At 37.5% G+C, this 13,441-nt stretch overlaps 1 protein-coding gene across 2 annotated transcripts in view; it reads right to left on the minus strand.

The window, feature by feature from the left end:
* Nucleotides 1-13,441, minus strand: part of TMEM106B (transmembrane protein 106B) — a 14,246-nt gene continuing 805 nt past the window's right edge. The window contains exons 2-9 of one of the 2 annotated variants that reach the window (XM_072854213.1): nt 13,250-13,387; nt 10,443-10,664; nt 7,631-7,694; nt 6,204-6,363; nt 5,260-5,400; nt 5,120-5,169; nt 1,603-1,656; nt 1-835 (exon numbers count right to left, since the gene is read on the minus strand). In XM_072854213.1, the coding sequence (XP_072710314.1) occupies nt 697-835; nt 1,603-1,656; nt 5,120-5,169; nt 5,260-5,400; nt 6,204-6,363; nt 7,631-7,694; nt 10,443-10,662 (828 nt within the window). In that variant the 5' untranslated portion in view covers nt 10,663-10,664; nt 13,250-13,387 and the 3' untranslated portion in view covers nt 1-696. The remainder of the gene's footprint in view (nt 836-1,602; nt 1,657-5,119; nt 5,170-5,259; nt 5,401-6,203; nt 6,364-7,630; nt 7,695-10,442; nt 10,665-13,249; nt 13,388-13,441) is intronic. The other variant, XM_072854212.1, reaches the window with a different exon arrangement.

Here is a 13,441-nt window from a genome sequence, read left to right on the forward strand (position 1 = left end):
TACATTCTCCTCATAACATCCCAGAGGTAGCAGGAGGGAATATGAAAGAAAAGATGCCAGATTCGAGAAGCTGCACATTCAAGTATAGTGTCATCCAAGAGAGCTTTTCTGGCTTTCACAGACTGCATGTCACCTTTAATCACATATAGCAAATGAAAAGTAGAATCCCAAAATAAAGAACTATTGCCACTGGTTTACTAATAGAAGTTTCACACCCAGATACCTCAAAGTGATCTTGTTACTTAAGTAGTAATACTGCCAGTTTCAATAGTCAAATATCAAGAACTGAAGTATAAACTTAAATTTTATGAGTATCAATTTTTCTAAAATGCTCATTAGTGACACATTTCATCTAAACACAGACATACACACAGTTACTCTAAGTTGATGTACCACACTGTAAGGAAAGGTCCCAATTCAGTTCAAGAATCTGATATTCCCCCTCGCCCTCCCACCACACAACTTGACAGAAGTGCTTACAGTAATAGAAAGCAAACAGAAGGGGAAAACACAACATTTAACAAGTGCATCTATATACATTTTGCACCTTTTCCCTCCTTGCATCTAAAGTGAACAGGTCACCATGTTCGCTATGCTTTACATGCACATCCTCTCCCCTTCATGTAGTACAAGTCCTATTCAAAGGATCTCTGCAAGCATCAACAGCAGTCATTCCACACTAACCAACAGGTGCTTTTATTGTGGAGGCTGAAGTACATTTAAATATTCTGACTGGCCCAGCTGGTAGGTTGTGTTTCCTCCACAGTCCACATACTGGTATCTCTCCTGGGATATTTGCTCAGAGTGGCCAAAGTAAGAGGTTGTCACTGTCACTCTTAAAAAGACAAAACAGAAGAGATATTTGTTTTGTAAGGGATGTTAGTTCCCTATTCTAAAGATCAGTGTTTCTACATTACTAGGGTTTTTAGGGAAAAGGTTTTGGAACACAATATGTAATATTATTAAGAAGGTTTTAAATAAAGATAAAACAATACTAGTTTACCACTACAGATTTTCTCCATGAAAGACATTTGCATTCCTGAGCACAGACTTTTTTTCCTAAAGATGATGGTAAAGCTGAGGTTTACTCATTAATACCTTGCTTTGCAAGGAGAAAGCAAACGATTAGAGAAGCTACAGCCACGGCTGGTCTACACCTCTTCTCGCCCCCCACACCCAAAAAAAAACCCACCATAAGGGGTGACTGCATAAATGCAGTCACAAAAAGCGGACTCTGGCAGAGTACCAGGAGCCTGTAACCACTTCAAGATCATGAAGATCTCAGCAATTTTTGAACAGTGGCTGATACACGAACTCATTTCAAAGTATTTGAGACCTTAGTAGCTTCATGGCTACAGCCCAACTGCAGAGTAGATACAGTAATAACAGTTCTGCCTGTTCAAGTGTCTTTATGCTACCAGAACCTGTCGAAAGACACAGTTCAGTTTCAAGAACTATGAAGGTACTATACTAGAAAGCAAGCTGATTTCATTTTATCTATGATGCACAGACTCTAGTATTAAGTATTTCTGAGTAATATTTCAATGAGAATTACATGGCTTTTAAAGTTGTTTCCAACAAATAGGAAGTTTCCATACTTACTGCATCATCACTACTATGTTATGCACTTTGATAGATGCTAAAGTACAGAAATCACTGCAAAAAAGAAAAACAATTGTTAGATTTGCATCAAGATTTTACAGTTAATTATCTAAAAAGCAAGAATCATGGCTTCAATTGGAAATTCTGCTGTGTATATAGAGACTATAGAGTTGCTAGCAATAGCAACTAAAATACTTCTTCAAAAACATTGCCTGTGACTGTATACTTCACCTAGGTCTACTTCTATATACATAGTCTTGCTTTCAGATGAACTACATTCACATGTGCTTGCTTACATGTAATGCTTGCCAACAAAAGTGTCCTGTGAGACAGCGGTCACTCCATCTTTCAGAAGCTAACCAAAGTAACAACTTCATTAAAGCATGTCAATACCACTTCGTCACTGATGAAGACTTTTACTATGAAGGGATATAGACATAATTTGCAATTTCACTTCATGTTATCAGATTTATATACAGAAAGGAAAATTTACAACAGAAGAGCAATGTTATGCCAACTTCAGCATTTTTTCATGTAAAAGCAGCAATTTCTATCAAAAAAAAGGTCTTGAGAGCTTGCTATTCTTGCTCAAGAAACATCAAGAACTTAGGAAAGTCCCTTTTTTTTGCACTCATCTATTTCTGTATTATGCAAAGTGACCTTGAACCAATCTGCAGAGATTCTGAAGTTATTGTCAGAGTTATTGTTTTCTTGCAAGATACCTTTTCAGACTTACATTTTCTGATGTGCACCTACATACCAGTTATACAGAGCACTATGTAAGTATATACTTCCCCCTCCCCCTCTTAAATCTTAGTCACAAATTTATCAGCTCTGGAATGAAAAGCATGTAAGCAGTGCAACAAGACTGCATGGCAGCCACCCACAATATATGCATGCCCCTGTCATCCTTTTCCCCAGCACCAACAAATATATGATGAAGTATTAGACAGTGAATGAACAAAGGTGATTCAAATTATAATGAAAATACAAATAAAACAGTTCGGGTTTAAAAGTTATTTTATATTGGTATCTGTAGTAATGACAAATATCTTGATTTTTTTCCTGCTAGGCTTAAAACAGGATTTAGTCAGACCATAATGCCAGATATTCTCAGTTACTGCAGTTTTCTAATCCAAAATATAGACAACCTGTAACATAATATAAAGCCAACTTGTATCCGACAGCATATACTGGCTGACAAGCAGAGAGGTACAACTGTTTTTTTAAGTCCAGATTATCTGGAAATAAAGCTGTTAAAAAAAAACACACAAAACATACAAGACAACCAAACCACAACAAAAAAACCCAAACAAAAAACCAAACACATCACACAGCACAAAACTGTAGTTAGGAAACAACACTGAAGGTGAACTCCACATTAAGTCAGCTCTCTAAAATAAATGTGTGGAAATTCCCTGTATGATGCCAATTCCATCATACAGGTCTGCTGAATCCAGTTGATTGTATGTAGACACTTCAGGTCTCTAAGATCTCCTGTATTCAACCTAAGCCGATTTTGCAGGACACCTGCTCTCCAGGATCCAAACAACTAGCTAGTTATGACTACCACAAGACCTAAATTGACTAGGCGGGGAAACACTGAAATGCGATCCACTGTACAACTCCTAATGGTATAACCCCCAATACTATCTGTATTACAAAGATTATCCCAGGGCTTTCACTGGAAAGTTAAATATTTGCGTGTGGAGAAAAACCCCAAACAGTAACAAATACAAAACCCCACTAGGACCAGCTAAAACTATGTTGGCTGAGTGTTCAAACTAAGGAAGCTCACTTGCTGTATCCAGGGTTGCTCCATACAGCAAACCCAGGCTTTCAAGACTCACAATACAGTGAAAGAGCAGAAACTCATCGACAACAGTAACTGTCAACAGGTCAGGGAGGTCAACTAATACCAACTGTGTTACATACAGAAAATCTGGAGAAACTGAACCGCTATAGTTAATACATTTTAAAATACATCACAACAAAGCTAGTGAGCACTACTCACAAGTACTAGGACCTTGCTGTATCAGCCTGTACAAGAACTTAGATCCTTAATTGACACAAACTATAGTTATGGATCTCTTATTACCAGTTATAGCCCATGCTTAGTGTCACTGTACTGAAGCAACGAATGTTTTCACATGCGTACAAATCACCTATTAGTCTGCTCTTCTAGTAACGTTCATAACCACTTGCTGTCCTGAAGGAAGGCAAGCCCACATTACAGACCACCAGCACTGACACATGACAATTACTCTGCCTCTACTCCAAGACTGCACAATTTACCTCCACGGTGGACCAGCGAGCATGTCATTGTTCCACACCATTGACAAGGCTGAAGCTATCAAGCAGAAGAGCCTGAAATCCATTCAGTTCAGGCCACAGGCAGAGCAGCTTTTACCTGTCTGCATCTCTCTACACATCCAGAGTCATCCAGGTTTTTCTAAGGCTAGTCACCAGCTTGCAGTTAAAAGTTGCAGCTATTGTTAGGAACAGGCTCTCAACAGCATTACTGAAATTAAGGCCACAGTACTGACCATGAAAGAAGTTTCAATGCATTATTGCACCAAAAGCACAACTAGGTATGTATCAGCATGAGTTCTATGAAGGCCACATTTATTTATTCCTCATGCATCCAAAGGGTGAGTGAGCAGATTCACAGGATTCAGTGTTGTACATAAAGCTAACTTACATGCCTTTAAGAGGTGACAGAAGTACACCACTTTCTGCTTATTTAAAGTTAGTGTCCAATTTTCTATTTCATACCTATTTCAATTTATTCCAACGCTTCAAAGCTACAAGGTTCTCTCCCATCCCAAAAGGGCTGGCATCCACTGGAACTGCACACAGACCTGAAGTCTCAGTAGTCATCTCTTTCTGTTCAGTCTGCATTTCAGTGTAAGGGAACTAACCTTTAGTTTTCTTACCAAGATATACTGAGCTAATAGTCTGTTGGTCAAATGAACTTTCAGAAGCTATGAATAAAACAGCTTAAAGTTTAAAGGACGGACTGTAAATACTGCTTACCATTGTATATACAGGGTCTGAATAAAAGAAATACAAGTTAGCCTCTAATATGTATAGAATTAAATACAAATTCCCTCTACCACCAGAGAAATTTGTGGGAAAGTTACTAGAGAACGTGTTAGGGGAACACACCTGCACTTTCATCCCCCAAAGCAGCAGGTCCTAGCTATTGCCAAGGTCTAAAACATTGGGACAGAGATACCATTTAAAGTGCTGAGAGCCAGGTACAGCAAGCTACTAATATGAAACCACTGAAACAACTGTGGTTTAAGTATTTTTCAGTACTATTAAACTCACACAAAGAAAATGCCACATCTCCACAAATACATTTCCACTGACTTCAAAAAAGTTGGTTTTAGCACCATCACAGATATTTTAATAAGATCACAGATATTTTAATAAGATCACAGATATTTTAATAAGATCACAGATATTTAGAGACAAGAAGACCCATGTGATATTTAGAGATGAGTACACTTACAACATGTAGCTCGTTTCATCTTGTATGACTGTGGGCACCATATAGTCAATCTAAAAAAAAAAAGGCAACGAAAACACAAATGAGTAGATTTATATACGAAGATTAACACGTAATCAACTTTGAAAGCCTATCCTATTTACCTGTTTCATATCCAGAGGACCAATGTTGGTGATGTTGTTTAGCCGTGCTTTGCCAATAACTGTTTTTGAAAACTGAACTTGGGCTGTGATATTTGCCACTTCAACAGAATAATAGTTGTTGTTGGTTATATTTAGTGTGTTCTGAAAAACAAAACAAAACACTAACAGCTATCCATTCTGTGTATCTTGATGAGCACACATTTTTAAATTTGTTTGAGACAGTAATACCTGAAATTATGCAAGTATATTTTCCTGCCTTCTAGGACTGGGGGGGAGAAGGGAGTAAAGGACCACCACTTAACCCCTTTCTCAGGTTTTTTTGGTGTATATATTGAGCAGCACAAACTTCTGCACAACTTCCCTCCACTGCAAATATGGACCATTTCTTCCTATCCTCAATTATTATTTCAAGGAAAATTAGCTATCACAGGATCCTTTTCACCCATGGCTGCTTTGCTTTATTTAAAATGAGGAACTCTACCAAAAGTCTTTAGGCAATCCTGTATTGACTGCACCACCAAGAAGTCAAAGGAGTTCTTTCCATATACTTCTTAAGTTGTAAGGTGGATAAGAAATAATTTTTCCTCAAAGCCAATTTTGACAGATGCATAATACCAGGACAGCATTTAATAACATTCCTACATACACGCACACCACATTCACTCATATTCCAAACATAATGCAGAGAACTCCAAAGTCACTGTTCTCACGAAAACAGAAGACCCAATGGTAGCTTGCAACTACACCTCTATTAACTATAGCTACAGGAACCAGCCACAGCAGTTCCAGTTACATTTTTCAAACTGGTCATTGTATCTGCTTGTATTTCTGAAAGCACTAACTAAGCTTACCAGCTAGACCACAATTGCTATGTATATTAAACTGTCACACTAGTATCTCTTGCTGCATTTATCCATCACAAACATCCAGATAGCTAGACTTACCGTAATATTTAGATATATTATACGTCTACCCTGTTCGTAAGTGACATATATTGACTTCACACCAATATATTCAACATCGATTGAGCGAGGAAACAAGAAGAATACAGCCAGCCCAGAAAGTAGTAAACATACAATTACAGAAGCAGTCACGTAGAGCTTTCTGGAGGAAAAAAGAGCACATTTCAGAGTCAAAAGCATGTTAAACAATAGTGAATTGTTATTTTATTTTAAGTGATAAGGAGCATGACTAGTCAATACAACTAGTTCAGTCTACTTCTAGTTTCCATTAGCTTCCAAAGGGGAAAAAAAAAGCTATGCTGCACTTCACATATGTGTCTCAGAGATATTACTCTTGTATATACCTCAGAAATCAAGTTTCAAAACATGTGGTTATCCCAACATTTGTAACTTAAAGAGGAAAATGGAAGAGGTAAATATTTTTGTGCTTTGAAACATAAGCAACTCCTCTTAAAATTTATTTATAGCAGAACTTCTGTCATCCTGCAGGACTATCGCACAACATACCCAGAAAGAAGAATAAAGCTCTTATACACCTTACACGGGACTCTTTGTTATAAAAGACTTTCAGGGAAAGGGTTAGACTCCTGCTAAGGAACAGGAAATTCACAGTTAACCTAATATAAAAGGGGAGTTCATGTGTATAATTAAAAAAATACACAAATAAAAGGCTCTACTGCAGCTCCAAGTCTCTCAAAATTAGAACACTGAAGTAATATGTTTCAAATTTGTGCTACTATTACATCACATATATGATTCACTATAGTATTATGTGAAGTTATTGCTGTTTTTTTTTCCCCGGCACTCATTTCTGTTTACTACAGAAACATCCAAACATTAAGGAAAAAAAACCCCAAAATGACAGAAAAAGAAGCCCTGAGCACTGTAATTAAACCCTTAAGTAGATCCTAGAAAAAAAAATTAAATATTCTATATCAGAATTATGAATTTGTTGATTTTGCTAGCTGCTCAGAGATTTACATATGAATTTCTAGGTGACGTATTTTGTAGTAGTGGCCCAAAGAAGTTATCACTGTACTCAGACTTTAACACTGAAGATGTATCTGCTTATATCAGTTAAGATGCTACAGATTGATAAATAGTTGCATAATTACTGTACACATTCAGATAAATATCTACATAAAGAGATCATACAGTATTACTTAGCTTTGTAAGACATACTGTGATGGGAGTATGCACACCTGTTAATAAATAACTCTCCAAGAGTTAGAGCTTAAGGTTGATATTACTCATGAGCAGGGTTCTTTCAATACTGAATACAAGAAAACATTCCAGTGATTTTTGCTTGATTCTTCTTGACACTATCTCCTTTAAATTGCCAACTGAATTTTAACTAGAAGAGAAGAATTAACTGTAGATTCATGTATCACAACTAACTATTAACTTACGTTCTTCTTGGCCTCAGTCTCTGATCACTGTATGGAATTAATGCTACCAGCTGATTTTCCTGCCCTGGAAACAAAAACACCCTTTCAGAATTTAGACAAACAAAGAATAAGTATTGTTGCAGTTGCTTCAAACAAAGAACACCCATTATAACTTAACAGCACCAAAGAAAAAACACTGAAGATAAACATTTAAATTCCAGATAGGCCCAAGTAGAATACTTCTGTAGCTTATGTCACTTTCTGAAATAGATCTTGGCTTACACAACACAGAGGAAAAAACACCAAGCCCACAAAGACCAAACCAGTAACAAATTCTGCCTCTGTGCTGCATGCGTGCACAGGAGGCAGCACGCCTCTGGCACCATTTCCTCAAGAGAAACGGAGGTACATAACAGCTTCCAGCTCTCTATGCCAGACCATATAAAGTCATAGGAAAATACATTCAGAAGCTCGGGCATTAAGAACTGATTCAGAAGACATTCTACGTGTACTCTTCTGAAAAGCAGAAGTCGGGTTTGTTTAAAAACAAATAAATGTATCAATTTGGGTGGCTTTGGAAACACAAGTTATACATACACTGCATTCTGGAAATCACTAGTATATACAACCACTTCTCATGGGACTGAGCTGCAGCACCCTAGAAACCAAAAAAGTATCTAGTGGAATTTCTCCAAGCAAGTTACTTCACTAGACAGCATTTTTAAAAGGGGGATATCTTAACAGTAGAAATAAAAACCATAAGCATAGATGAGCTGTTGAAAACTACATGGACTACATCTGCCTTTATAGCTTTTGCTATTTGCTGTACAAGAAAATGGAATTAAGATTCATCCATATGAGGCCTCAAGACCAAGACAGATTTGCATTTTTTAAGCCAAATGCAGAATTTGACCAGCGTTATCTCTTAGCTAATCAACCACTAAGAAGTGATTCCATGCTGAATCACTGAGCTGAGCAAAGCATGCTAACTAAGCAGGTGGTAGTATGTAACATCAACCTTCTAAAAAACCTCTACCAATTTAAAGCAGATTTTCATCTCTACTTCAATGAAGCATCTTCAACCTTTGAACAAAACAGCACAGTCCTACTTTCATACTTTATCATACTGAAAAGCTAAAGCTGTCCACGTAACAAAACGCAATTTCATGTGTTTATTATACAGTTTAGCCATCATATCACGTGTTACAGTCTTCCCTACTAGTCATGCAGTCATTCTGCGAACACTTAATTTTTCCCCTCTCCCCACAAAAAACCCCAAACGTGATTTTTTTTTTTTTCCCTAAAGTAGTGAGGAATAATTAAAAAGATAGCCCTATTTGTTCTAATAACTCATGTAAAGTTCTAGCTTTAATTGCATTATTTCATTACAATGTATGGACGACATGTATTTTTAATAGTTACTGCAAAATGTTTAATCAATTAACTCACATTTGTCTAAGTATTACATCCAAGAATCCTATAGACAAAGAAATAAGCTTTTGAACATAGGAATCCTGCTATTACTTCATTTTACCTAGCACTATTTTGAGTAAAACTTGCCATTGATGTGATCAGATATTTCAAGTTAGTAAGCTAACAGAACAAACCTCCTTCTCTGTAGTCTTTCGGTTGAGATAATTTTTAGTTGCATAGCTTTTCCACACTTCGAACTTGCTGAATTCAGAGGTACACAAAGAATACATCGTAGTACGAAGTTTAACAGCTAAAACACGAAATCTCTTACGATATTTGCAACTGTCTAAATATCCTGTGCCCCCGCCACTTATTCACAGGTGAGATAGAAGTATTTGTGAACTATACCAGAACCTAATCCGACTGAAGCACATGTACAAGGACAATAGGGCACAGACATCAGTCAATTTTCCCGAGCTGCTGGTCAAAATCAGTTCTGAGAGCTTTTACACCCAATAATCTATTTTAGATAAGAGTTCTGGCAAAAGCATAGTACCACCAAACATGAAACCTTCTCATCAGTTCCTCCCCCATGTCAAAGGGAAGATCTTACAGCTGAAGCAAAAGGCTGTGCCTTGGCACACTGCATTTGCCACTCTCTCCTTTTGCCCAGTTTCAGATATGCTGCATTCTCCTTTCAAAGGTCTGTTTCTAAATAGCTATTCAGGTGGCTTATCATATTGAAGTGTAATAAAGCAGAATGTTTTATTAGAAGAAAAGGAAAAGCAAAGGGTAAGGGCAGCAAGCAAACAAAACAGTTAGGCATGAAGACTCATGCTGTGCAGCCTAGTTCTTCCCAAGGCAGCCAGAAATCCTATATATTTTCAACTTCCAGCTGGGGTCCTCTGGCTAGCAGGGACAGATAGGACAAAGGGAGGGTAAAGGAAAACAAGGGGCACCGACAGCAGTGAGGGCAAGAAAATTCACTATAAATAATCAGGGAAAAGGTGTTGTAGCACAAGTCTACTTTTCACTCTCTGTATTTGCAGCTATTTTTGAAAAGTTATGTATTGATTCAAACAGTTTAAAATAGTTAAAAAAAGATGCAATAAAATGTCACAAAAATAAAAGTTTGCAAATTCAACTTGCAAGAGCTAGAGTTATGTGTGAATTTAAAGCTGAGAAGCAAAGAACGCTGGCATTGCACAGACAAGGGAAGACCCAACAGGTAACAGCCAAATCTGACTCAATTTTTCGTTCATCCAATGTAACTGTAACAAAACATTTAGTGCTAAAAAGTCAAAAAGATGAAAAAACTTCATCTTGACTAGGAGAGCTATTTGTTACAGATTATTATAGTTACAACTGCATGTGGTTATGAGGTAAATTTAGGTTAAAAAAAGAAATAAAGAAAACTTACCTCGTGGAATTCTTCCTGTTCCCTGGCAAGTTGGGCAGGTGACGCTGTCCCTTCCTGTAAATTCCACATAGGGAAACTGTGATACATCTCCGCATCTGCCATCTTCATTGTGCGATTCTGAGTGAACTAAACCATTCCTCATATTATCAGACACTGTGCCTCCATCATAGCCATCTTCCTTGCACGTGTGCATAGGCAGGTGAGAAAGTGATTTTCCCATGTCTAAAATAAAAGTTAGAAGAAAGTTTTCAGGGAGAACGATTCAAACATGGCTTGCATTTATTCCTCTGCATAAGGTAACTGTTAAGTCTATAGTCATTACTCCGACAAGACTGCTGTTGCCCTCTGTTCAGATCCCTTAAGACCTGCAAAATGCTAAGGCCCTGTCAAGCTGGAGTCAATCCCGAGCTGCAAGAACCTGAACTAACTGGGAGCTTTGTTCACATCCTCCAATATGTTAGAGGGGGGTGAGAGGCTTTTAAGTTAGAACAGTACAATTGCTGGCAAAAGGTTGCAACAGTCTAGCAGTGCTTTTCAAAGGATCGTTATGGTGCAGACTTTAACACAACACATTAATCTTTGTATATAAAAATAATTCAAGACTGGGCTCTAGAAACCAAGTTTGCAGTTTTCAGTGGATTCTACACACGCTACAGACCCAATTCTAATAAGCTTTTTAGGTTGGACTTGTTTTGAAAACACAGGATCAGCTACTAGTTTCCAAGCTAGAAAAAAATCTCCAGGTGTTTAAACTGATGATTCCCTTTAACCCAAAAGACAACTGATTCACAGGAAAGTCAAGGAAAAAATGGGATTTACTTTAACATAGCTGCTAGCAATATGTAGCACTTATAAAGACTTGTTAAAAAAAAAAGTATTAATCACAAAAGCATTTTTGCTACCTATGAAAATTTTAAATTTTTCTCATTACTGTAGTTTTTCAGCCATGACACTGAAACTACCTGGAAACACAGAACACTTGAAACTAAAGGCTATAATGAAGTGATGCAACTGGAAAACTTCCTAATTTGCAACAGGTGGAAAACAAGCTCAAAGTTAAAAAAAAAATCTGTAGAGCAGTGGCAATCAGTTGTCCAGCTTATCCCCATAACCCATTTTAGTTACTTAACACACAGAGACACCAGCCACTCAATTCACCAGTGCCTTGGGGAACAGGATGATTTAAAAAGAGTATACAAAACTTCAGTTTTTCCATTGTAAGTGACATTTTTAAAGCAGCTACTAGTAATTGTCATGCTGGTTCACTGAGAAAAGAAACCCTAAGAGGAAGATTAAGAGAGCAAAACAAGTCAGAATATTTTAAACCAACCACTCAAGACAGAATCTCAAATACGGTGATGGTAACACGAGCACAACATTAATTCACTGTATTGCCACAAAGGCTAGGTGAATGTAGGAGGGGAAAAGTAATTCAACAAATGCCAACAAGTCCCAGTTACTGTTTCAGCAAATATGCAGCATTAGTTTCTTCATTTAAATCATTAAACCCTTACAAGAAGGAAAACTATTTATCCTTATGCTGCTACAGCACTTTTTAAACATTCTAAGTTTGGGAGCCATTCAATAATGGAAATTGTTGAATTGAAAGTTAAAACTACTGAAAAAAAATTTTCTGAAAAAGCTGTTGACAATGTCGACGACTATTCCACGTGGGGTTTTTGCTTGCTGTTCTCCTTGTAGCTGAGCTAGTCTTTAAGCTATGAAACTTGAGTCTTGCAGCTTAGGCAAGAGCTGTCACAGTTATAGGTCTGAAAGCTTAGGGATCAATCCCTGGTGCTGTTGTGTAACAACTGTATTTAACCTACTTGCTCTACTGATGGCAGGCTCAGGTTATCTACATTAAGTACTAAATACAGAACAAGCAGCAGCTCCATAGAAATAAACAGTTATTGAGGATCCAACATCCACACTATACATGGTTTTGTGTGTTTATTTCATACTAGCTCTTGTCTAGACTGACAACACGCACTCACAACTGAAGTGCACCTTCTAGTTTTAGCTTCTTCCAAAAGGAAGAGAGTTCACGCGCTCCTAGATCACACTGTGACATGAACCAAAGTGCAGCAAGCAAGGATGACTGGGAACTCATTTCAAGCGCACACTCTTTATTTGAATTAAAATACTAATGCAGATATATCCTCCAATGCCAACTGTACCTGAGCTTCAATAATTAGAATTTAATAGTGACAGAGACTTAGGAGAGACATGTCTCAGTTCACAAATGAGAAAACACACAACTACCTTCAAGTACAATGTGTTCCTTCGACATTCTTCTCCCTCCAACCAAGCACTGAACCTTATTACAGCTGACCAAAACTCAACACTTTGTTCTTTTATCCAGCATTTATATGATGAACAGTAGTAGTTCTGAGAATATATCATCTTCATATGTGACAGCCTCTATACTGTCATCAAAGTCACAAACCCTACTTCCTTAACAGCTGTGCTTTGATCCAGTCTCTCCCTCATAACTGATGTATACACTCCAGTCTCCTTGGATTTATCTGGAGTTTCCCTGAATTCACAGTCTGTTAGAAAGAATTTGGTAAATTAAAAAATGTGATAAGCAGCTTTTGTTTAAGACTCTGCCTTTCAGCTTGCTATGGCACTGCTGCCTGATAGTACGTAGACAAAACCCAAACAACGTCCCAAGCATACAGAACCACCACATCCTGAGTCACATGCAAGACTCAGGAAAAAAACTTTTTGTTTATAAGCTCAGTGAAACTTTATAGAGTTAAACTAGATTGTTATACTTCTCTAAAGAATTAGGGTGGCATTCTTACCCCTTATATGCAAATATATAAACTTGAGGTTACAAGCCCAATTCTTTTTCAAAACAGCAGAAGTTTTTTAAGTGCGACCATCTTCTTGCCCTATCAGCTGTGGGCAGAACATCGCAAGCTCCTCCAAAACAGAGAAAGCTGCAAGATAAGGTGATGACTTGGCAGTCACAAACTCGCTCAGCGTGGGCGGGC

The sequence above is a fragment of the Ciconia boyciana genome, chromosome 2, assembly GCF_034638445.1.
Source record: "Ciconia boyciana chromosome 2, ASM3463844v1, whole genome shotgun sequence".
Lineage (NCBI taxonomy): Eukaryota > Metazoa > Chordata > Aves > Ciconiiformes > Ciconiidae > Ciconia > Ciconia boyciana.